This window comes from Pavona decussata, unplaced genomic scaffold (assembly GCF_977016875.1).
Source record: "Pavona decussata unplaced genomic scaffold, jaPavDecu1.1 SCAFFOLD_53, whole genome shotgun sequence".
Classification (NCBI taxonomy): Eukaryota; Metazoa; Cnidaria; class Anthozoa; order Scleractinia; family Agariciidae; genus Pavona; species Pavona decussata.
Genome location: NW_028145475.1, coordinates 4792039 through 4817500, shown reverse-complemented (window position 1 = coordinate 4817500; position 25462 = coordinate 4792039). Strand labels below are relative to the sequence as shown.

Genomic DNA, 25462 nt, shown 5'->3' with positions numbered 1-25462 from the left:
CACGCATCTAGTATTACAACAGTATGTGTACATGTTAAAAGTGAAATGATTTTCATGTTCTCTTCCTGTCTCTTATTTCTGTTGTTTCCTCCTTCACTAGCATAAAGGCTATTGTAATCCCCCTCATTCTTTCTCCATCTTCATGATCAGCATCGCCACCGTTGTTAACACCACCAAAGTCACTTTGTACTCCATGTTCATGTCTATATTCATTATCGTCATTTTTTCATTCTTGTTCTTGTTTTGGTTCTTCTTCTTCGTAAACCGGCCTTTTTAAAAGCTATTTATTTTCCTCTCGTTCACATTCAGTGTTATATCAAGCAATATCTCTGATTACGTTAATACTTCATTGCTTTTTCCTTTGAAAGGATTGTGTCTTTATCAAAAAAGAGGACAAGACAGCGTTGAAGGTCGAGTTTGATGGAGATTTCAGGTTAGGTTACTGCCTGCGTTGCTGTAAGCGTTGGTATTTCACCTTCAATGGTGTGGAATGTTCCAAACCAGTCACCATCGAAGCGGTTGATGTTATCTATTATAACCATGGTAAAACAAACACTAACATTCACAAACACAGTCAGATCGGGGGATACTGTGAGGGGATTGGCAAACGAACCGTTCGCGTCGGATTGATGGTTGGAGACTGTGGCCACTGATACAAGAGCGGCTCTGATGCGTACGCTGGGTACATCTCCACCAGTCGCATCCTGATCGAGGAAGTCCCTCCGCCCCAGTAGCTGCAGGAGCATGACAGTCAGTCATGGATCAAGAAGACACCTTAGCTTAGTTTGGGTTCGCTATTATGAACAACAAGGCGTTGATATTTGATCTAAATTTTCGGGGAACTTAACACTTTATGTATGGGGCTATGCCTTAAGAAAAAAAAAATGTTTTAAGGAGACAGATGTATGTCTTTGAATTTAAATATCGCTAATTAACGCGAGGAAGCACCATATTACCGACCAGAATTTTTAACACATTAATATTAGGAAAACTTAAAAATGTCTTCAACACTAATTTGTTTTTTCTCGCTTTAGATTTTTGATAATGACTTTCGGCCTATTTCATAAATTTCCATTTACCCGACCTAAAATAACGCAATTAACTATGTGTAAATAAACAGACATTTAAAGGAAGAAATCGCAAAGCATGGGTAACAGAGAGCCGGTTTACGAATCACGCTTTTGTCTGGTTGAATGGAGAACAACTTTTTCCCTGATTGGTTAGAAACACAAATTATTTCAGACATTCAAATGTCTACATGTAGGACCATTTAAAACCTTAAGTTGAAGAGCGCGCAAGTGCTTATTTGAGATCTAGCGATTATGCTTGTGAGTAACACACTACCAGCTTTTTTTCGGAATGGGGAGAAAAGTCAATGCAGGGGTTTTCCCTGTTCTTAGGGGAAAATATGAACGTTGACCTGCTTTAAGATCATCATGGGGACGAAATCAAGGAAGAATTAATTACAATCAGTTCAGTTTGACCGATTTAAGCAAGGACCTCCAATTTAAAAAATTCGGTCCGCCCATTTCAGTTAAGTTGGAATGCCGCTCCATCCTGTCCCTGACAAACTGAACCACTACCTTGAGGTTATCATTGATGTAAATGGGTCTTTTGACTTTTTATAACGAGAATAAAATAATTGACATATTCCCTTTTAATTGAAGTATGTGATATTCAAACAGAATTTAGTTGAAGAAGTCTGACCCTTGCTGATCTAGAAGATTAAAGCGTGCATGACAAGAAGCAATAGAAATGGCGTAAGGCTAATGGGTAAAGGATATGAGTACATGGTCTGACATCCTGCCTCTCTTGAGTGATAGGTCTCCTGATCGGTGGACCGGAAAGAAAAGCTAGCCAAGAAAAAAGGATAGTGGGAGAGCGGAGAGCTACCTTTCCCCCTCCTCCCTTCCCCAAAGCCATGCATCGATCGTGAAAAAACCCATAGTCTTTTAGCATTGTAATTTCTTGTCTGCTCTAAGAAAATCGGTTCATGAACTTTGAGCTTGTGCTCAAAGGGGCTGTAGTCTCTTTTTTCGACCCATGTGCAACAGTATTCTGGGAAACCTGGGAAGTACAGGGGACCAATCTCGTACCAAGAACCCTCGATCTTTTGGTCAGCGTCGAAGGCGAAGTCGAAACATCATGGCGGCAGATGGCAGCATCGGAAGGATTTCTCCCTTGTGTTGTTAAAGTTCAAGGCGGTGAGCTTCTATAGAAGCGGGGAAGATTCTGCTTTCGAAAGGCATAGAAGCAGGGTCACTTTTGACCTTTTAAAAGCAATCCAGCGTGGCAGCCGCCCAGCCGTGGCACATCCATGAGCTTTTGACAAGGAAGGAATGACATTAATCTGTCATTTTTGTTGAGCATTGTATCCTATTTTAATGATAAATAATATCCTGTAATTATACAAATGAGAGTGAATTACAAGGATTTCTCTCAATGAAAAAATCGTATCTTTACACTGTAAAAAATATATCTTTCACATGTGAATATAATGACAACATAAAGTGGAAAATTTTTCGGATTTCTCCCCGATTTCTTCGGTAGTCTTCGCAAATCTCAAGCAGTCCTCGGGAATCTTCGGTAGTCTTCGGAAATCTTCCGAAACGATCGGGAATTTGGTATACCAAACAAAATAATATTGGACTTTTTGGAGCCGTTTTTGTTTCTTTCTGGCTAAAATTTACTGTTGCAGTGATTTTTTTACTGTTAGTGTTAAAATGCCTAAAATTTAAATGTTTCACAGAGCCAAAAAATTAAGTGTTTAGTATTATCGAGGTGACCCCATTCAGACCCTCCTTTAAGATCCATTTTGTATTCCAGGAACTCCAAAAACCTCTTATGAGGGATTTTTTTGTCATTATTGTATGTATCATTGTATGGAGGTCAATCGAACGCACCCTAATTCACTTCCTTTTTAATTGTAAATCGTCTATCCGATGTTGCTTGGAAGTTGAGATGTCTAAACCCTTTCCATTCACGCAGCTGTTATTTTCTCTGACAGTTTCCCCATGAAGGGCTCTTTTCTTGTCATGGTTACTGCGGTAATGAACAGTTACATAGTTTCCTAAACTCTCTTGTAAATGAATAACGATTTCTTACTTCAGTCATCTGATTGACACTGATTTAATTTGTTATTTGTCCATATTTGGGTCAAAGTTCTCTTTTCCCTGTACTTACAGTACAAGGGAATAGATTGTACATCTTGCGTAAAAGGGAAACCTTTCCCCACAAGAACCCTTCAGTTGTTCACCGGGTCCAGTGCTGTTTCGATTCATGTCAAAATCCTTTCCGGACGACAGTTTTCTAGTATCTGTTATAAATTATTCGCATTTCAATATGATGTTTGACTTGTTTGGACTAAAGGAATACTGGCTTCGATGTCTGAAGAAAGCTTAAGGTAACACTCCACTCTTGAATTTCATTGTTAAAACTACAAGGTTGGATCGAGAATCATAAAGGAAGAATATTTTAATTATTGAAAATTTTCAAAATAGGTGACGACTAACTCAATAATATTACCGAATTTAGACAAATGTTTACTCAACACACAGTATTTTGTCACGTGAACCAATCCAAGGGAGTTTAAGGAACTCGTTTTTGCAAGAAACAAGAAACCAAAAATAGGCTTCTTCGGTAAAGCGGTTGCCATTCAACAGTTAGAGTTTTCAAGTCTTCGAACTACACTAGAGGTCCGTAGTCTTTGAATCGGCCATTTCCGAGTTGCTGTGAACCTCACTATGAAAGCGAGGCTAAGTGCAAAACTTTTTATATGAAAATTAGTTTTGTTTGCATATGAATGAAAACTAATTTTCATAACGAAAAGTTTTCACTTAGCCTCGCTTTCATAATGAGGATCAAAGCAACTCGGAAATGGTCTATTGTACCTGCAACCGGCGCAAACCGATCTCGTGGCAACGTTCCAGATTTACGGAAGAATCACTTATAAAGAGATTTCCAAGGACAACAATCCCAAATGTTAGTTTTATTATGGATATTGTTTTTATGATCACCATTTTGATTAAGTAATGTTCAGTTCTTGCTGTGAAACATCCTTCGCGCCAGTTATCAATCCGCCATTAGAATTCTTATGATACTGTATGTGTTCGTAACTAAGAATGACGGATTTTAACTCTACGTTTCATGTTTACACAGATTATTTCCAGACTTGAGTGAACAATGAATTTCATCATCATTTTGCTTGCCGCGTGCATCCTTCCTTCCTTGTTGTTTTCTGCCAATCAGTCGGTAAGATTTACCGATATATTTTCACAACCTTACAGTGTTGCATTTAAATTACAGGATTACCCTTCAAATGCTCTCGTTTGTACCGATTGTCTTTCCATTCTTTTCTTCCTGAACGTGTCGTGTTTTAGTGTGCTCTCGAGTATGTCGTTATCGCGTCTCGATCAATTTCCTTTAATGTTTTTATTCCCTGTCCCTTCAATTCACGTTTCCGCTCTCTCTTTTCGTCGCTTGTTCGGCTTCCATACACGTTGATAACCCACTAAGATACAGCATTTCTTCATAAATCAAGTGAAACTTGATAGCCAAATAATCATTAATTATAAAGAAATCATAAGTTTACTTTCACTATTTTATTATCAGAAGGTGAACACCCAGTGCCCCCGAGTCATCAGTACTTCAGTCAGCGGTGTACCTGGCGTGCCTGGGGTCCCTGGGCTGAATGGAAGAGATGGATCCAAGGGAGACCAAGGACCAGCGGGAGCACCCGATGATAAGGGACCTGTAGGACCTGAGGGACTCAAGGAAGCACAACGTTTGTCAAGCTGTCAAAAAAGACTTCAATTTGTCAGCTTAAACGCTGAGGCGATGTTTGCTGTTTTAAAAAACCAATAAAAGAGAAGAAAAGCAACTTGGTTTTACGGGCAACAGAAAGCTGGAGACTTTCGTGTCGCTGAGGTCATCATTTCACTGTGTATTAGAACAACTTTGAGTCATTTGATTTTGTTAAACAGTAAAAATACGTACAATGCATAAACTCACACTTCTGCTATTTTACCATCGGCTTCTTCGGTTTATTTATCGTTCGGTGTTGGGAAGCGATGCAATAAGTGTTTTATTTATGGTAAATATTCGAATTAAAGTGATAAAAATATTAAAAAGTTCAATGGTTTATCTCTCTTTTATGTTTTAGTGTAGTGATGATCTAGCTCGGATTATCCTGGTATAAATTTGGTATAAGCGGGTGTTCTGTCAGTTAGACTGTTTCTCGGCAAATTTATCTTTTCGTCAAGAATGTACTTATTTGAATAATAATAATCTATAAATCTTTCCGTTTGAAGGTGACTGTCAATGTCAAAACTTTTTGGTCTCTAACCACGTACTACATTTTTAATGAGGTAACTGAAACTTCTAAACACGTACACTGTAATTTATGGAAATAGGCGTGGACTTGTAGTACCGCCTTTCTTCTTGGAAAGTTGTTGTTTTGAAACAACAACGCTGGACACTGCTTGAAACTTCAACTAAGTATTTAACAAACTTATGATTGTCAATGTGTAATTTTTATCGATACAAATGTTCATTGTAAATTTTATATTGCTCTCGTTGCTTTATTTTGGTTGGACGCTTCGAAGAACGTAACGAAAACTTTTAAAGAAAGGTACATTCTCCTCATCAAATAAAGGGAAGGTATTCATTACCAATTCGGATACCAACCAATCATAGAAAAACTTACGTTAGCCTACATTAGTAGTTGACGAGTGTTTGACAGTAGGTTGTCAATCATTCTCCGGCCAACATAAAAGAGACGCAAGAAGTTCTTCAGTAGAGAATTCTGTAAGCTGGGCTGTAGAGTGAACCCTTAAAATAGAACACAACCATTTGAACAACAACTGAGTCAGTAAGTGTCAAGGTGTAAGTGAATTTTACATCAGAGCCGATTCTCAAGTTAGACGCCCAAAGGTTGATCTGACAATTTCTGTCAGTAACTGGAATCAAAGCTTTCCCTTCGTCGCAAAATCAAGAAAATTTGTGAGGAGAGTATTGAGGGCAACAGGCTGAAATGTGAATTTTGTCAGGTCTATGTTTTAAATATTTTCTATTTTAGTAATGACCCCCTTGACCGATTCACTTGTGTATTAGCAAATTATACGCCGTCAGAATTTTCGCTTTGTTCGATGTTTTAAAAAATGACGGTTTTTATGTCCGTTTTTACATTTCAGATTCCTTCCCGACGTCACAAGGACAGTAGAAGATCTTGAGTCGGAACAATGAGTTTCAAAATCGTTATGCTTGCTGCGTGCATCATGATTCCACATTTGGTGCTTTCTGCCAATAAATCGGTAAGTTCTTCGATTCACAGCGTGCAGTGTTTTCCTCAGTATTTCACGTGATCGCACTTCTAACACTCCTGCATGGACCGTGATTTTTTTTCGATCCTTTGTTGATCCTTCTCCAGTGCGACATGTCCCCAAGCTCGCTCTAATATGAAATAATCTCATTGCGATCACCTTCTTTTTTTTGTCATTTCGCGTTCTTTGCTAGACTCGTTTGGCTATAACACACACTGTTTAAAATCTATTTCCTACGATATTGTAGTGTTCCAGTGCATCGCAAGACAAAATAAATTCCACAGACCTTACCTGGATAATTTTTGAAAATATTCAACCAACTATTACGTATGAGAAAATAAAATTTTACTGTTACTTTTTCATGATCAGAAGAGAAACTGGAAACAATGCGCGTGGAAGGCTTTGAATGATAACAAGGACAGTGGGCTGATTAAGGTCAGAAGGTTAATCTAAGAAACTAACTTAGCCAAGCGCAGCCTGTACTAAGTTGTGCATTTAACAATCTTGCTATAATTGTGTTCTCTTTAAGTGCATATGACAGTTTTTTCTTATTTGCTTGATCGAATCTTCATGTCGTTCTTGTGTGAAAATCGAAAAAATAAAGTCGCTATCGATTTTTCTTCCCCTCGTTTGAGGCGGACAAATACGTGTAATTTCACTTCCGGTTGTGTACAAAACCGCACAAGGCGGGAAACTGGGGATAGTGGGCCTGTGACGTCAATACAAGAACGCTGCTTTCACGGGTTTCAATGTTTTTCTTGTGCGAAGGAAGAAAACATGGTGCTGCTCTGTGTTGTGTACGGCTTTAGCGACTAGAAAGACGAGAAAAAGGGGATTTACAGCCATCAAATTCCCTTCTACGGTGATACAAGATCGGAAGCCGCGAAAAGGAGACGGAAATGGATTTTATTCGTGAATGGAAGTCGAAAACACTGGACCCCGAGCAAGTATTCGGTGGTGTGCTCGATGCATCGCAAAGAAGATTTCTCGCACTTATTCTTTCAACCAACAGTGCTATCAGGAGCGACTGAAGCGTGATGAAATTGGTATTTTGCCCGTTCCTCGATTTTATCGACCGAAAGTTGAGCAAGAATATTCAACTAGAGATCGTCGTTTGCATCGCCATTCGGTAGGATTTATCTCACCTCTCATAGTTGAAACGTGTGCACTTGATCAAAGTTTATTACAAATGTTATGCTTTCCATTAACCTTAACTCATGGAAGTTCAGTATGTATAAGAGTACACTGATTTTAATTCTCACATAAGCGTAAGTTTGACTTTATGCGCGTGGTTTATTACACCTTTGTTATTATTGTTACACAACACAGAGCAGCGCCATGTTTTCTTCCTTCGCACAAGAAAAACACTGAAACCCGCGAAAGCAGCGTTCTTGTATTGACGTCACAGGCCCACTATCCCCAGTTTCCCACCTTGCGCAGTTTTGTACACAACAGGAAGTGAAATTTCACCTATTTGTCCGCCTCAAACGAGGGGAAGAAAAATCGATAGCGAATTTATTTTTTCGATTTTCGTAGGAGAACGACATGAAGATTCGATCAAGCGAATAAAAAAAATATACACTTTAAACGACAGGCAAGCATTGATGAACATCCCCAATATATGCTCTATATCTTAGTAAATTATGCCAGTTTTTAAGCTACAAATCGATACTGACCGAGTTAATTTAAGAGATCCTACGAATTATTCACTTAAGAAATTAGCAATTTTATGTTCTGTTCTTACAATATTGTAACTTAACTTTGGCTTATAGATGGCGGCAAACAAGGAAAATCGTTGGTGTTGATTTCGTTTAAGGACTGTGCCTTTAAAAAGCTTTCGGATAAAACAGCTTTGATAGTCGAGTACAATGGCGACTTCAGGATTGCTTACTGCTTAGATTTCCAGCAATACCTTTTATACCATTAATATTTCATTGCTTTTTCCCTTGAAAGGAATGTGTCTTTGTCAAAAAGAAGGCCAAAACAGCATTGAAGGTCGAGTTTGATGGCGATTTCAGGGTAGCTTTCTGCGAGGCTTGCTGTAAGCGTTGGTATTTCACCTTCAATGACGTGGAATGTTCCAAACCAGTCACCATCGACGCGGTTGATGTTCTCAATGAGAACAATGGCGGAACAAAAACCAACATTCACAAGCACAGTCACATCGGAGGATACTGTGAGGGGATTGGCAAAGGAACCGTTCGCGTCGGATTTATGGTTGGAGACTGTCCAGGATACAAGACCGGCTCTGACGCGTACGCTGGGTACATCTCCACCAATCGCATCCTGATCGAGGAAGTCCCTCCGCCCCAGTAGCTGCAGGAGCATCACAGTCAGTCATGGATCAAGAAGACACCTTAGCTTAGTTTGGGTTCGCTATTACGAAAAGCAAGGCGTTTATATTTGATCTAAATTTTCGGGGAGCTAACACATTTTGTAAGGAACTAGGCCTTAAGAAAAAATAAAAATGGGTTTAATGGTTTATCGTTCAGCGTTTTCAGCTAAATATCGCTCATTAACTCAAAGAAGTACCATATTACCGACCAGAACTTTAAGCACATACAAAGAAGAAAAAAAAAGTGTCTTGAACATCCCGGCATTATTTTATCTTTTCTCGCTTTAACGTAAAAATGCTTTTCAGTCCCTTTCAAAAATTTCCTTTTACCAGTACCTAAAATAACGCATTTAACTAAATGAATAGATATTTTAAAGAAAGGAATTGCAACTCTATCATGGAAAGCAAGAGCAAAGAGAGCCGGTTTAGGAGTCAACGATGATTAGTTTTAGCCAATTTTTTTCTGATTGGTTAGCGCACTTTGCGCAGGTTTTCTGTACGTTTAAAGCTGAGCGCAGATATTCAAAGCAAAGCCAAAAGAAAACACAAATTATTTCTGACATTTAAACGTTGAAAAGTTGAAAGACGCGTAAAATATGCTTATAGTAGACAACATTACCAGCTTTTCAGTGAAAAAAAAAAAGCTATGTTATACATGCTCATATGCGATCTGCTTTTAGACAAACATGGGGACGAGCTCGGGGAATAATTAAATTGCAATCAGGTCAGTTTTACCGATTCCAGCCGGAGGACTCTCAACTTGAAAAATTTCACCTGTAGCTTAAAAATTTCTGTTGAGCACAATGTTAAATGAAATATCAACGGCATACTTCATTGAGACTAGACTAGAACGAAGGTTCTTTCTGTATTTGACAGTGAATGAAATTTTGTCGTGCATAAGCTTGCAGAAAGTTTCAATCCCTTAGTCTACCTTTGTGGTCTTTTGAGTAAATTGTTTCTTCACTGTACGTGCCGGTCACACGAGTGTTTCTTTTCCTTTAAAAAGGAGACGCTATTTGTCGAAACAGTCGTATTTCAAGCTTCCTGTGAAGACTACTCATGTAGCTATCGTTGCACTGGCGATAGATTGGCAATGCAGCAATCACCCCAGTCATTCGTCGGTCGAAACTCACTTCTTGCGTTTGCTTCCTTGCGATTTTCACCTCCTGCGCCGACCGTGAGGGTTCTAAATTTTATCGCCCCTGAATCTGGCGACGCAATATTTTTCAGAAAATCGCATCGCCTGTACATTGGGAAGAAATCGTCCGTTTAGGCGCGGTAATGATAGCGAAGAATCAGGAATTAACACACTTTCAGTTTCATATATAGTCATCCTTTGTCCAGATCTAAGATCCTTCGATTTATTTTTCAACATACATACTCCATTGGCTCCTGCTCCGCGGCTTTTCCGCACTTAAACATTTGTTTTCTGCGTACGTTTTTTCGGCCTACTTTATTTGAACAACTGCATGGACTGGTTTCAACTGATTTCAAAAACCATCAGCAAAAAACTTGAAGAGAGGATGTCATGATTTCTATTTAAAACATTTACGATGCGATTTAAAAGTTGAATTGTGAAATTACAAAATTGCTATCGCAACGTCTCAGTGCCAAGATGGCGTCCCGGTTTAAAGATGTTATGGATGAAAGAAGTTACGGCATTAAAAAACGCTACCGAAAACCTAAATACGCGAAAGAGCACAATTAACTGGGTGAGTGTTTTTGAGAACTGGTGTGATGAAAATGGCCCTGACAAAAACCCTGAGACGGTTTGTCCTGAGCAGTTGGATAAAGAAATCGAGCAGTTTTTTGCCTGCGTGTGTAGACAAGACGGAACCGACCACGATTGTGAGCGTAATTTGTCACCCATGATATAAAAGGTAATCAAATGGCATACTCGTGAAATAAGGAAATAATTTCACTTGCGTTTTGTCAAAGTTCTAATAATTTCTCCAGCCTTTAGGCGTGTTTTGATTACATATACAAATAACATTTCACTGTTTAACTTAAATATTGTCGTTGAGTGCCCCATAACAATCAGAGGTCAGATTCAAATAAAGCGATCAAACAGCAGACAAAACAAACAAGTCACAGAACTCATAATCACTATAAAATACTCCAAAACGTGCTTAGCCCGACACAAGTTTACAAGACCCAAATTGGTTGAAATACCTAGATTAAAAATAGCGAACAAAAAAACAGAATGTTGGAGTCGTGCATCAGTACGTTCAAATCCCGTTTAAATTATAAACCTTCATTAATTCATTAAACTTAAATTCGATTGCTGGCGACCAATATACTTTTGAACAATTTATTCTCTTTTCCGTTCAACATATCCCTAATAATCTCGATATAATCTCAAATCTCTTTATTTTGTTGATGAGTACAATGCTGCCGAAAAAAATAACACGTTTACTCACTAAGACCTTCGTATTAAAACGAGAGCTGAACATTTCGAAATTCATAAATCAACTTCTCTGAGAAATTATTTATAGTTATAAGGTCTGCTGTTAAATTATCAGAGATGCTCTTTTAAAAGAAGCCTGTTAGTGCAACACTAATCTTATGAAATTGAACAAAACTAACTGCACAAATAACTGTTACACCACTTCTTTACCTTTCTGATATAAATAACGATTTTTTTTCAGTCAGTTGATTGATATTGATTTAACATATCATTTATTTTTCTCGCCGCGTCCAAAGCTCTCTTTGCCATTAAAGTTATGAAGCAAAAGCCGTGAAATATTGTCGAATTACAGTTCGATTGAGAGAAAATATTTCTGCCCGAAATACTCAGATACAGGAAACATTTTCGTACAAGAGGCGTACACTGTTTACTCGTGAAAATCCGTTCCAGACCAAATCTTTTCAGAATAATATTCTATCATGTTATCGATATGTTGTCAGTTAATCTCTTCTGAAGTAATTTACCGTGTGAAGATCTGGAAAAATCGTATTTTCAATTTGGAAGGGTTAACATATATTCACATTCATTGCCTGAAACAGAAAGCTGATAGTACAAGGTTGGATCGAGGAACGTAAAAATACAAATTAGGAAACTCCCGCTAACTGTTGATGATAGAATTAAAATTAAGCCAACGTTTAGTCAACAGACAGCCTTTTGTCATGTCAACCAATCAGAGTGAGTTTAGGGAACTCGTTTTTGCCAGAAACAAGACACCAAAAATAGCCTTCTTCGGTAAAGCATTTTGACACCTCAGCGGATTTTAAGTTTTTACAGCTTCAAACTGACTTCGGACTCATTCATCTCTCGGTGTTACAGGCGTAAATTGATCTTAGGGCTGTGAGTTTTAAATCTAATAAAATGTCTTAAAAGGGAAATATGTCTACACACTGGCGAAATTCACAGTGAACAAAACTAACCTCGATTCCACGGAAATAAAGAAAAGCCCTGGGATCGAATTTGGGAGCACGAACTTGACAAGGTTGACAAGGCACATTCTAAAACTTTGAACACAATGCGTTCAAAATATGTTATTACTGAAAAACGTTGGAAAGGGCTTGGTATAAATTGGCTTTCAAGTGAAAATCCGGGATCTCATCGTGGGCGCAATTCTCAAGTGAAATTTTCCTAGTTAGTGATAACTAGGAAACACTGTGTCATTGGGCAGAATCTTACACGCAATTTTGTAAGCACACGTGTCGCACGCATCTTAACGTGGAACAGCTCGGACGAAGAATGGCGGAGAAACCTTATCAGGGGTATGTGGAAACAGCGGTCAGTTGAGCGCAGTGATGCGCGCAATTGTTTTCGTTTGTCGGTTTTAGTTTAACTCTAACCACATGATGTAAATTTATTTTCTGTGTCAGATTTCTTGCCCGTTGCCTCCTTAAATCATTTGTTTTTGCATTGTCTCCCAAATTACTTTCTGATAGTCGGTATGATATCCTTGCTGATTTCAGTACTAGGAGCAAATTAGGTAATTCGCTGCCGATTATTTGTAGATATGTAGATGTAGAATGCCTAATTTATGCTAATTTTTTACTTTCCACTTGTTTCGTCGTGATTGTTCAAACGAACGATCTATCAGTTTCTTTCGTGACAAATAAAAGGTAACGAAAAGCAAAATACAGTGACAATAAACAAAAAACTGATTTGCCCCCCACCACCGAATGAAAAAAAAAAGTTGGCAATGCTCTCCATTTTCCTGTTTGCATTTTGAAATAAATCGAGTTCGTCGTTTGAAGACTCCTTTTCGTTTCCGCGTGAACCGTGAGAATGATACAAACTCTATATTCATACTCAAGATAAAATTCTTTTGATTTTAATTTATTTGTGTTTAGATTTCGCCCATGGCCTTCGTTCCCGAGGATTGTCTTCTGCGTTCGGCCTAACTTAGTCTTTAGATCGGTATTTTAAAATTCATCGGCTGAAAAACTGAACCCCTGATTCTTTTTGGCTTCCTGGTGATTATGGTAATCAGACACTCATTTCCATTTGCAGCATTCTGAGTTCGTCGTCTAAAGAGTCACCCTACCCGTTTGCCATTACAAACCGATTAAAAATAAAATAGACGCTAATAGAAAAAAAAAGATTTCTATATACGCTCCTTTCATCTTCCCTATCGGCTCCAAGAACAATTCACAGCATGCGATTTCTGGTTAGGTGTAATTTGATAAATTAAATTCAGCAAGTGAATTCATTATGGTGCTGATACATTTTCACGCTACCCGTCAAATACTTCCCTCATTAATTCAAATTGCATTTTAATGAAACTGACCCCCTGCTAAACAAACTAACTTGTCTCAAACTTGTCACTGTGACTGATTTTTATTCCTGAGGTTTGTAATACTTTCTAACAATTCAGTGTCTTTGCCGGTCACTGGACGTTTCACTTTTGTATCATTTCAGTTATATTTTATTCCAAATGTCTCCTTATTTTTGTGTTTTTATTTTGATAATATTTAATCGAAATAAAAAATTAACAGTTTACCTCACTTAGATCTTCGATTACATCAAGAGGTTCTTTCCGCATTTGACAAAAATTTTACTCACAGGGGACCTCTGGCTAGTACAAACTTTGAATAAAATATTCATGGTCTTACCCCTGCTTATAAATATTTAGTTAGTCTTGAAAAAATTGTTAGTACAACACTGTGTTAAACAACATTAACAAACACTGTTGTCTGTTAGTTCCATATGCTATAATGATATCTTGTGGTTTTGGGAGCACATCAGAACGGAAGGAATTGTTTTGCTCAAGAAAGATCAACATTCGTGAAACCGTCAATAAAACAAGAAATATTTTCGTCCCGTCAGCTCAAACAGTGAAGGATCAGGAAGTTAGATGAACCAATAAGAGAGAGGATGGACAACTCGTTCTTTCGCGCAATGTAAGAAAGGGGACTTCCCTTATGCTGAAAGCATCCGTGTAAAAACTACTTTGATCCGTTTGATTTCCACCAGTAATTGAATCTTTTGCTCAAGACAACAATCTGAAATGTTAGTTTCGTCAGAATATTGGAGTGTTTCTGAGATTTTCACTCACCATTTTTATATTTATCAAACTGAACGACTCCCATCGTCAGAATGTTTGTGTTGCTGAATGTGTTTGAAAAATAACTGATCGCTTGTTGTATTCTTTTGTACTCAGTGTATTTGTCTCAAGCGGAATCTGACCAAACTCAGAACCAACAATGGGGAATCTTAAAATCATTTTACTCAGTGCCGCTTGCATCATTCCTCACTTGGTGTTTTCTGTCAATCAAACGGTAAGTTTTTGGATTCCCTACAGTATTTCAGTTCCTTCATTTTAAAGGATTGAATCTCTATGTAGCTCTTCCTCTTCGGATCGATTTTTCTTTTAAATTTATTTATTGCGCATGTGAAGTGTCGCTTGCACACTCGATATGTGACCGAACCGTTGCGAACATTCTCGCCTCCCAGTTCCTTTACTTCGCTTTCAAATTATTCCTTTGTTGGGTCATTTTGGCTATAACATAATTTAAACTCGTTTTAGACTATTTTTCAACAAGAAAGTGAGACTTTATTTTCAAATCGGAGTAATCGCGAGTGTGATGTGTCCCATGAAAGCTCGATATGTGATGGAATCGTCGCGAACATCATGACTCGCTTTCCAGTTCTTCGTTTGTTCCGTCATTTTTGTCATAACATAATTTAAACTCAATTAAGAATAGTTTTCAAGAAGCAAGTGAAACTTTATCGTCAAATTAAGTGTTTCAGTCCAGTATGTCATTTCACGATTGCAACAAGACATGAAGTGAGTTCCACAAACATTAATTACATTTTTGTGATCGTCTCTTATCCCTTTACGATAATTAGTGCAGGAACCTAAGTTAGGCTGTTTACTTCGCTTCAACCACGTGTCCGCCGGGTAAGCCGGATAGCAAACAATTGAGTAGTACCATTCGAAAATGCCGAGTTCACTGAAACCCTGAGATAGGTCAACACACGAGCTGTTTATCGGCCTCTTGTGAGACAACGAGAGTGCAATCAGACCGATACACGTACAATGTCTAAACTCGCTCACCCATGTAACCGATAAATAAACTCGTAACTGCAGATATTCAGATCGTCCAAAATTACTTCTTCCTGTTAAGCAGCAAAGGAGAGAACTGGTAACAAAGGAAAATAAATATGCGTGCAATTGACAATAAGAGGTCAACAGCAACTGAGTTTATCATATCTGTTTTGAAGACACAACGTCTTGCGAGCCCAACATGCGCAGTCAGTGGCGTGCCAGGGGTCCCTGGTGTTCCAGGACTTAACGGACGAGATGGGGTCAAGGGTGATGGAGACCCCGTGGGAGCACCTGGCAAGAAAGGACCAAAAGGCTCCTCTGGCACCAAAGGAGGCCAAGGCCCTGTAGGACCACCTGGGAAGACGGGAGCTAAGGGTGCTCAGGGTGACAAAGGAGAAGAAGGCCCCTCCGGCCTGATCCCTCAAAGGAACTGGAAACAGTGTGCGTGGAAAGCTTTGTATGATGAGAAAGACTCTGGTTTGATAAAGGTAAGTGTATATTTTTAGAGTGAAATGATTTTTCATGTTTTCTTCCCCTCTTTTATTGCTGTTGTTCCTCTTTCACTAGCATAATTGCTTTTATAATCTCGTTTTCATTCTCGTTATCTTCTTCCTCTCTTCTTTTTATTTTGCATCATCGTGAACATCACCACCAATACTGTTCTTCACACCATCACTGCTTTGTACCATTATCGCCACCATTAGCACCATCTCCATCACTGTCACCATGACATTGACCATAACCATCTCGATATACGTCCTCATCATCCCTTTCTTTTTTATTGTTCTTCCTCTTCCTTCTCCTCCTTTTCCTTCTTTTCGTCAACTTTTCAACAGTTATTTATTTCCTTCTTTTTCTTCATATCTGTGATAAAAAGCAATATCTTTCATCTCATTAAAATTTCATTTCCTTTTCCCTTGAAAGGATTGTGTCTTTGTGAAAAAGGACAGTAAGACAGCGTTGAAGGTCGAGTTTGATGGGGATTTAAGGGTAGCTTACTGCGTACATTGCTGTAAGCGTTGGTATTTCGCCTTCAATGGCGTGGAATGTTCCAAACCAGTCACCATCGACGCGGTGGATGTTATCTATGCAAACCATGGCAGGACAGACTACTGCATTCACAAGCACAGTCAGATCGGGGGATACTGTGAGGGGATTGGCAAAGGAACCGTTCGCATCGGATTGATGGTGGGAGACTGTGGCCACAGATTCAAGCGCGGCTCTAACGCGTACGCTGGGTACATCTCCACCAGCCGAATTCTGATCGAGGAAGTCCCTCCGCCCCAGTAGCTGCAGGAGCATGACAGTCAGTCATGGATCAAGAAGACACATTAGCTTAGTTTGGCTTCGCTATTATGAACAACAAGGCGTTTGTATTTGATCTACATTTTCAGGGAGCTTAACACTTTTTTAAGAAAAATAAAAATGGGTATAAGGCGAAAGATGTCTTTGTATTTATAGTCCAGCATTTTCAGCTAAATGTCGCTCATTAACGCAAGGAAGTACCATATTACCGACCAGAACTTTGAGCACATACATAAAAGAAAAAAGAAAAAAAATGTGTTCAACATACATTATTTTATCTTTTCTCGCTTTAACGTAAAAATGCTTTTCAGTCCCTTTCAAAAATTTCCTTTCACCAGTACCTAAAATGACGCATTTAACTAAATGAATAGACATATTAAAGAAAGGAATTGCAACTCTATCATGGAAAGGAGGGGTAAAGAGAGCCGGTTTAGGAGTCAACGATGATCAGTTTTAGACAACGTTTTCCCTGATTGGTTAGCGCACTTTGCGCAGGTTTTCTGTACCTTTAAAGCAGAGCGCAGATATTCAAAGCAAAACCAAAAGCAAACACAAATTATTTCTGACATTCAAACGTTGAAAAGTTTAAAGGTGCATAAATGCTTATAGAAGACAACATTACCAGCTTTTCAGTGAAAAAAAAAAAAAGCTTTCTTATACATGCTCATATGCGACCTGATTTTAGACAATCAGTTAGTCATAAATTTAAGAACTACCAACCAATCTACTAAAGTTGTAAATTACATTTAACTGTCTTCAGGACCTCACAAGATAGGAGAAGGTAATTTTTTGTTGTAAATGAAGAAACTTTCATACCTATCATTTATATGCTTAATGTGAAAGGAATAGTCTCACACTTGTACAAGCATGCCCACCCAACCCTCGCCCCCCTCCTAGTTCCCAGGTTTTGCATGACAGCAGGTTACATTATATTGAGCAGAATAATACTATAATCACGATTTATTCCCTACGCTATTAAAAAGATTTTTACTACAATAATTATTGCCTCATTCCCATTGACAGAGTGAATTTCGCGCTCTTTTTGTGCTACTTTTCAAACGTGATGGCTGCAACCGCGAAAGCCTCTAATTAAAACTTAATATCATGAAAATAAGAAATGTGGCGTGCTTACCACTCCATAGCTCCCACAGGTTTCGCTGCTTCTCTGCTTGTGTTTAGAGTTCGTTTACTATTAGTTTTTACTCCATTGCTCCATTGTTCCAGGTTGTATTGCTATTCAGATATTTTCTACTTCTACAGCATTAGTTAACCGGGGAATCTGGCACATCGTTAAGTAAGATACTTTAGAATATGTCTTATTTTAAATCAACGGATGTAAATATCTGTTTGTACCCAAGTCGCTCGTGCGTGACACAGATTGGGGAGCAAGTGAAATTTAATTTCATTTCGTGGTAATTTTGGTGTTTAATAGTTTGTTTTACCTGTGAATACAGTAGTTAACATCAATATATTTTTTAAAACGTTAAAAGAGTTTAAACTCTTTTTTTATAGAAACTTTGGCCGACGAGTTAATTTATTCTATTGTGCCTTTTTTATGTAGAGTTGTAGATTTCAAAAGCGCTGAATTGTAATTTTATTGAAATTTGATCGGCGTTCGTGCAAAAGTGCTGCTTAAGATCCTAAACCGCAAACCTAAATATCAATGACTGAACTGTCTTTTGTTAAAATATCGGAGCATTCGAGCCACTACCAGTCAGCCTTTTTCCTCGCTGAGTTTGGATTATTTTAGACTTTTGCGTAATTAAGAAAAGTGTCTTCTTAATCCGAGCTCAGTTCGCTCACAAACGAGCAGAGATGAAAGTAATTGCTATGAGTACGTTTTCACTGACGAAGAATCAATGTATTCAATTACACCTAGGAAAGATTCACAGCTATGTAAACCCAGACTCCCGTTCCCCGTTCCTTGTTCCCCGTTCCCGGTTTTTCGTTCCCGCTTTTATCAACATCCTTCATCTTAGGGAGAGAACTTATACTTGCTTAAATATCTCACAAAAGATTGTCGAATTCTTTCTACGCCAGAAACAACTGTATTCATCTAGATTGTTAAACTAGGAAATATAGTTCTAATTTATATCGAACGAATCGGCCAAGTTAATTAACTCAACACTTTTATTCCAAATAGTAAATGATCCAGTACTTCTTTTTCCCTTAAAATCAAGATTCAAAGTTGGCCAAGGAGTTTAAGTAAAGAACGTGCTCACTTGCATTGTAAGTGGAAGTTTTTTTCTCTGAGTGAATATCTCTTCTCGTCGGCAAATATCTCAAGTATTTGTATTTACTCATAAAGAACGAAAGTCTTTTTACGCTATTAAAATAATTGTTTTGTTTATCTGAATTTTGTTTTTCCGCTTACTATTTTAGCTCACAACATTCTGTGTGTTCACCTTGGATGACATGAACTTGGAGCCTTATTTACTGAAATGCGCTCATGCCTAAATAACTATTGTGTTATAAAACAGCCCAGTACGAACATTTGTCCGCCGGACGAGCATGGGACTTTTCTTACTGATTAATATTGCAAGTAGTTTCGACTTGGCGTCTTCTTCTTCTCGACGCAAAGTTTAAGAACGCAGAAACTGGGTAAATTAAGAATTGAAAGAAAAATCGATGGTGTGCTTTCATTTTTCCCTAAAACATGTGTTTTATTTTTCTGGTCAAAACCGAGAATAAGTCATGGCTTGACACTAAACTCTTTGGTTATCATGTTTTATTCTTCGCACACGTCTATGTTTCCTTGCTATCATTATCGAGATCGTTATTATCAATAATACAATTGTCTTTTCCAATTATAAATTAAAGTAGATGAAACAAATCATTAAACAAAATCACGCCGATCGATCTATAGTTGAATTTCCATGCTATTTCTGCAGGAGCTTGTGTACACGATTGCGTTGAAAAACTTGATTGCACCTTATGTCTGTTGAATCAGCTAATTTAATTAACTCTGGTTCAAAATGATCTTTTACTTCAATCTCTTACCATTTCACACTGAAAACTTTAAACTCGCAAGTGCAAATGAAGAACGTACTCATCTCAGAAGCAAGGTCTCAACTCTTTTATAAAAAAGAAGGAAAAAAGAAGAAAACAGCAAGAGAATGTTTGCCCTAAGTAAAATATATTTTTCTTTTCATTTCTGCTCTCATTGAAAACGGAGTCATCGTTTTCGTGATTTGGGCGACATTTTCAAGTGGCCCTTCGCCGTGGAATTTGTATCCACCCACAACGAACAAAAGTCTGTTAATCGATAATTGCTTTGTTTTCGTTGAAGTGTTTTTAAAATGTGCTTTCTATGTTAGCGTGCAGAGGCCTGTCTGTTCAACATGGATGACCTGGACTTGGAACGTAGTTTATTGACATCCGCTCCTGTCTTAATAACGGGAACAAATGCAATCGCCCACCTTCTGTGGAATTTGCATCCGCTTACCCGGCAGACAACAAATCCGTTAAGCTGTCAGTCAGTTTCAGTTATTAAAGTTTGCTTTATTTTCGCCAAGTTTGTAATTCCTGCTGCTGTTTTAAGCCTGTTTTGGCCCACTGTTTTGACTGTTTTGAAACTACCGTTTTAACCGAGTGCTAAGATAACAGGAACAGGTTCAATCAGCCCACCTGTTGTGGAATTTGCATCCGGTTGCCTTGATGATCAGGACCAGGGAATCGCTAGGCGAAAACGTTCGAAGTTTTTAGGGGAACTTCCATCCGAACAGATATTTTACCAAAATATTCCGTTGGGTGCCCCTGTCACAGTGTCGCCTCATGAGTCCACAACATTTTGACCACTGTGATTACGAATATCGTTGTCGATAAGAGTGCAGACAACGCTAAATGGCCATAGCATAGATTTTGACCAAGCCACCATTGTCGACAAGGCGCGTGATTACCACAAGAGACTTTTCCTTCAGGCCTGGCATTCTCTGCGAGACCAAAATGCGGGCAATGAACATATTGATGTTTAGGCAATTTATAGCTCACTCACGTGATTTGTTTTCTCGCGCGGTGATCGTTCGTTACGCGTCGTGATTGTAGCACGCGCAAACTGTGAACCGTTGGATAAGCGTTTGCTTATTTGTCATTTTTTAAACCGACGAAGGCCGAAGATTTTCGGCCGAAACGTCTTGTTAAGTTTTTATAAACGTTTGGTTTTTAACGTCAGTGTCATACACATTTTAGATTACATTAAATTTACATCCGCTGCATCAATCTGATAAAACAGAAAATCAGCCATTTTATCACAATTGTTTCTAATCTCGCAATCTGATTGGCTATTAAATTTTCCGTTGTCGATAAGAGTCTAGACAACGCTGCTCGCGTCAATTAGCGCGCGGACGTTGATATTGTGGCAAAAAACAAATCGAATGTAGTTTAGCATTGTCTGCACTCTTATTGACAACGGTATTCGTCATCACAGTGGTCAAAATTTGTTGTGGACTCACGAGGCACCACTGTGATGACGAATATCGTTGTCGATAAGAATGCAGACAACGCTAAACCACACTGATTTGTTAATTTGACTTTGATGCCGATTAGACAAAAATATCTAGTAAAATTAGACAACCGACAATTTCAAGCCTCAGTGGAATTAAATATCCGGAGGTGATATAAGGACACAAACGAAATGTCATTGCAAGTTCCTTCCAGTAGTTTATGTCTGCTTACCTGTACTGTGGAACATCATGAGAAAACTCCCGAAATCACAATATACCTTATTAAATGATAAGCGTAAGTCTATGTTTCACCTTGCAGGGGTAGGGGGTACTAGCAGGGAGATTAAGCTAACCACAACTGCAACGGGATCGTAGCTTAACAAAAGGTTTAACGAGAAGAACACTATTGACCCTGCACGAGCGTTATATTATAGCCAACAACGACATCGAAAAAACGTGCGCCACAAACCCGTCTAAATTCAACACAGTTTGCACCCAAATTTCATTAAAGACACAAAGACAACCCTACGTTGGGGTTAGTGAAGTTTATTTCTACATTAATAGCTTTATTTTAGCATATTTAGGATTGAGGTAAATTTCCCATACAAAGGCTATAAAGCGCTCGTTACGTAACATACTGAGCTTGGCATGCCTGTGGTTGTCGTTGTTACGCTAACGGTGTAAGTAAACGCCGGGACAAATCTTAACATAAGGACTGCACTGTTCCCACACGCGTAAGACGAGGAACATAAACATTTTACGACCATCAGCTATCCCGATTGGAGGACGAAAGTTTGTTCTAAAAATGGTGATTTTACGGTCGCTGTAGGAGTGCTTTAAAAGAACATGTATGACTGGAAGGTGAAAAATAGTACGACATACTACTTAGGCTTAGGATCACGTAACATGCAAAATGCATTCGATAAAGTTCTTAATTGAACCCAGAATGGAAAGAACATGGAATATTGAAAGAAATCAGACTGCCGATCGCGAGAATTCAAAACAAAGAAATTGGCGGAGAGGACTTCAAAGTTCACTGTCGTTCATTTGTTTAGATGCACATCATTGAGAAGACATTTTACGACAAGAACAAATATATTTTCCAAACAGATGTTTGACCAGTCAGAACAGAACTCAAAAAAGAAATAAGAGCGATCTAAATAAGTTCTAACAAAGGCGCTATTCGTCGATATACCAAAGGCTGAGATAATGAACAAGCCACGCCCGTGATTGATAAAGTGAAGATGTATTCCTTTCATCAGATCCACGTAAGAATAGAAACGTTTTGAAGCAGAGACAAGTAAAGAAACCTATATTGACATAAACAAACCCTCATTTGACGATCAAGGAACAAATTCCAAGCGCAAGATCGCACATCCAAAAGGGAATAAAAACATTTCAAAACAAAGGTGACGAGGAGCGCTATTGATCTCTGTACTTAAATTTAAAACTAATTAATCAACTGACCCCAACCCACCCACCCATAATTTTTTGACGTCAATGGACCTACACAAACAAACGCACGTACAAACACAATACGCACATCCAAAAGGGAATAAAAACATTTCAAAACAAAGGTGACAAGGAGCGCTATTGGTCTCTGTACTCAAATTAAAAACTAATCAATCAAACCCCACCCACCCATCAATCATTTTTGTCGTTAATGGACTTTTTTTACGATTGAGGAACAAATTTCGATCTCGAGATCAAACATCCCGAAGAGGCGGTATAAAAGCTATTCATTCCAGTCAACGAACTAACTCCGCCTTCATTTTGATTTGCGTAAATTCATGGCATTATTTAAGTCATCAGGGACCAATTTGTAACTATGAGACCAAACTTCCAAAAGGGAAAAAAACACATCAAACAAAGAGGGAGCTATTCTTTCTTGTGTTCTTTCTAGCCCAGCCTAAACATTGATTGACACAGTGGCGTTTGATTCCTCCTTGGTACAATTTAAGTTCTAACGCCTCCGTCTACGACTCATCCTTCACTGGGAACTCTTAAGGTATGGAACTGATCTTTCGTAATTATTTGTTGGTAATTTCTTGGTCATCTCAGAAGATATATTCCGCAAATCTGTTGCTGAAAAGCTAACAGTTGTTTTCTGTTTTCTTCTTTCAAGGCATACCAATTTTAACTTGCATTTCGGTCTACAAGCTTGTAAGTACCTTTTACCTGTAATTACACTAATTATGCTTTAAACCAAAAGCGCAAAGTTTTAGGGAAAACTTCACAGCTAACGTAGTCTTGAAAAGTGAAAAAAATACAGGCTAACATTGGTTGTTGTATTTAAGATAAATTCTGATAAAGTATTTCCTACTCTTATGACTTGCATTGGCTAAAACCCTAGTAAAATCTCATTTTGGCTAGTTAGAAAATTTCAAAATAAGCAAGCAAGGTCTAAACGTCAATCGAAAACGCTTAGTTTACTTATCGTTTTTATTTATTTCCTGTATACAATCGTGTTTCATCAACAGGCAATTTTATTTTTGTTTGAACTTTTTGCCAGTTCGATCTTTGATGTGTCTCCGGGTTCCTCTTTGTTGCCATTTCAGTTTCCTCAATCACTTCACACATCTTTGTTCGTTTATTATTTCTATTCCACTGAATACATTTTGTAAAAGGTGAATTTGTTCCTACTTGGGATTCAATTTTTCTGCCGTTCAGGAGCTAATTGTAATAGCTTTATCAGGTTAATAGTTTGATGTAATGCCTCGTGCACCACTTACCACGACTGGAGAAGTAAGGTAACAAGTAAAAAAGTTTGAGTTGTGTTATTTTAAACCTTGTCTGTCAGTCAAAGATACATGTAAAGCTGCGTACTCTTGCGTTTGTGCAGCAACACAATCCCCTTAGTAGTTCGAATGTTGCTGAATGGCAAAACTATCACGAACTGAAAATTGTGACTTATTTTTCCTATCAACATTTCATTTCATGATTTTGGCGTGCATGCAGTCGTGATTAATTATCGCCATAACCCTGAGTGCAATTAGTGTACATTTTTTTAGCCTGGCAAATTTTTGTGCTTGTGTTCTTCTTTCAAGTATAACTGACTATTTCTATATTTTGACCAATATTTGCCCCCTGAAATTTTACTGAAAATTCATCTCAGTAAGCTATAGAATTGTTCAATGAAAGTTTACATAACTACACTTGATGCCGGTATACTAACTTAAGAAGCAACGGAAGTCATTTTACAGGCCTACAGACTTTTGAGAAATTTCCATTATAGCATTGAGTGAGTATCAGTAACAAGCTATCTGTGGTATACTCACCTCCAAACAAATAAAATGAATACATGCACTGAGAACGCCTTTGACTAACGCTGACAATGAGCGTCAATATTGAACAGATCAGAATAGTATTTCGAAAATACAATAACAAAGTCATTACTAACTGTAGCTGATAATCTATTTCTTTATTGTATTACGTTAGAATCTGCTACAATGGGTTCTTTGAAAGGCGAAACTCTGACCCTCAAGAGCAGGGGAGAAACGGTCACCGTCAACTGGAAGCAAGGATCATTCGTTGGATTTGGTGGAGACAGAAGTCAAAACTATGTCCTGTGCGACTACACAACCAGCAACGGTAACAGTGTGCCAGTTTACATTCAGGGCGGATATGACATCCCGCAGAAACTGAAAATAGATTCCAGGCTGCAGTACGGAACACAGGATAATGTCCTGTTCTTTGTCTATCATGACAAGAGCCAGACACCATACCAAGAGCGGTTCAGGTGCAATGGCCTCCAACAGTTCGTCTATGCAGCAAATACCGTTCTGAAAATGGCGAAAGGGGTTGACATCTCCTGGGCGGTGGGAAACTATCTGGTTAACGTGTGAGCGATCAACAAACTGTGTTTTTGACCCCTGGGAACCTAGATACCAAATCTTGGTTGGCTCAGTTAATATAGCTTGGTCAAGCTAGGCGAGTACTGCCCAGTGCTAAACACTTAAGACAAGAACTTCCATCATAAAAAGTTTCCATCTTGGATATTTTATCCCGTTTTTTAGCAGTAGCATCAAAACTGACAGTTAGAACTGAAGAAGCTTACAAAAACACTTTTTAGTTGCCTTATAATGTGATTGTCAATTTCCTTTCTCGTGAGTGTGAAAGCCTTCTTACAACTATAACGAGAAAAAGGAGAAAACGTTGCTGCTTTAGGAAAGATACCTCCAAATTTTATTTGGCATCACAACTTTATAACAGTAAATATAGTAGTAGTACTCTTTGCTTGTCATTTCGACTACAATAAGTACTTTCTAGTTAGCTAGCTTTTCAACTTTGATTTTTGAGTTTACTTACTGTCAACTGAAGGATTTGAGAAAATATTACCGTTTTCGTTATTTTTATTATCGACATTTTACACGTTTAGCAGCGGAAACTTTTTCATGTTAGAAATTCTTAACATAACCATTTTCTTGTGTGTATCATTACAGCAAATTTTCCATTTTGAAATAAGATAGATTATGACATGTGTGCAACGTTTTATCATCGTCTTCAAATAGGTTAAACTGTAATTTTCCGTTTTCAGTGTTAGGGCTTTTAGGTTGG

General features: G+C 38.2%; 4 protein-coding genes and 1 pseudogene across 6 annotated transcripts in view; all 5 read left to right on the top strand.

Moving 5' to 3' along the window:
• The window catches only part of LOC146480638 (collagen triple helix repeat-containing protein 1-like), a 7425-nt pseudogene extending 6625 nt beyond the window's left edge, over nt 1–800 (top strand). The window contains exon 4 of the transcript XR_014864738.1: nt 369–800. The product of XR_014864738.1 is annotated as a collagen triple helix repeat-containing protein 1-like (transcript). The remainder of the gene's footprint in view (nt 1–368) is intronic.
• A 3251-nt stretch (nt 801–4051) lies between these two features.
• LOC146480637 (uncharacterized) lies at nt 4052–5861 on the top strand. Its single transcript, XM_085109889.1, has 2 exons — nt 4052–4251; nt 4612–5861. The coding sequence occupies exons 1-2, from the start codon at nt 4183–4185 to the stop codon at nt 4861–4863; spliced, it is 321 nt and encodes a 106-aa protein (XP_084966015.1). The 5' UTR covers nt 4052–4182; the 3' UTR covers nt 4864–5861.
• The window catches only part of LOC146480633 (collagen triple helix repeat-containing protein 1-like), a 59282-nt gene continuing 39624 nt past the window's right edge, over nt 5805–25462 (top strand). Inside the window, exons 1-2 of one of the 2 annotated variants that reach the window (XM_085109863.1) lie at nt 5805–5869; nt 6192–6311. In XM_085109863.1, coding sequence (XP_084965989.1) covers nt 6240–6311 — 72 coding nt within the window. In that variant the 5' untranslated portion in view covers nt 5805–5869; nt 6192–6239. Of the gene's footprint in view, nt 5870–5940; nt 6034–6191; nt 6312–25462 lie in introns of those variants that run through there. The other variant, XM_085109864.1, reaches the window with a different exon arrangement.
• LOC146480636 (collagen triple helix repeat-containing protein 1-like) lies at nt 14070–16655 on the top strand. The gene is made up of 4 exons (XM_085109857.1): nt 14070–14119; nt 14271–14388; nt 15335–15646; nt 16083–16655. The coding sequence occupies exons 2-4, from the start codon at nt 14314–14316 to the stop codon at nt 16446–16448; spliced, it is 753 nt and encodes a 250-aa protein (XP_084965983.1). The 5' UTR covers nt 14070–14119; nt 14271–14313; the 3' UTR covers nt 16449–16655.
• Nucleotides 22935–25117, top strand: LOC146480635 (uncharacterized). Its single transcript, XM_085109888.1, has 2 exons — nt 22935–23068; nt 24344–25117. The coding sequence occupies exon 2, from the start codon at nt 24355–24357 to the stop codon at nt 24748–24750; it is 396 nt and encodes a 131-aa protein (XP_084966014.1). The 5' UTR covers nt 22935–23068; nt 24344–24354; the 3' UTR covers nt 24751–25117.

What these genes read in the sequence shown, in the direction of transcription:
- LOC146480635 (XM_085109888.1), top strand. Translation starts at nt 24,355, where the DNA reads ATGGGTTCTTTGAAAGGCGAAACTCTGACCCTCAAGAGCAGGGGAGAA.
- LOC146480637 (XM_085109889.1), top strand. Translation starts at nt 4,183, where the DNA reads ATGAATTTCATCATCATTTTGCTTGCCGCGTGCATCCTTCCTTCCTTG. An exon ending in TGTTTTCTGCCAATCAGTCG is followed by an intron (nt 4,252 to 4,611) that starts GTAAGATTTACC and finishes TTTTATTATCAG; the next exon opens with AAGGTGAACACCCAGTGCCC.
- LOC146480636 (XM_085109857.1), top strand. Translation starts at nt 14,314, where the DNA reads ATGGGGAATCTTAAAATCATTTTACTCAGTGCCGCTTGCATCATTCCT. An exon ending in TGTTTTCTGTCAATCAAACG is followed by an intron (nt 14,389 to 15,334) that starts GTAAGTTTTTGG and finishes TCTGTTTTGAAG; the next exon opens with ACACAACGTCTTGCGAGCCC. An exon ending in AAGACTCTGGTTTGATAAAG is followed by an intron (nt 15,647 to 16,082) that starts GTAAGTGTATAT and finishes TTCCCTTGAAAG; the next exon opens with GATTGTGTCTTTGTGAAAAA.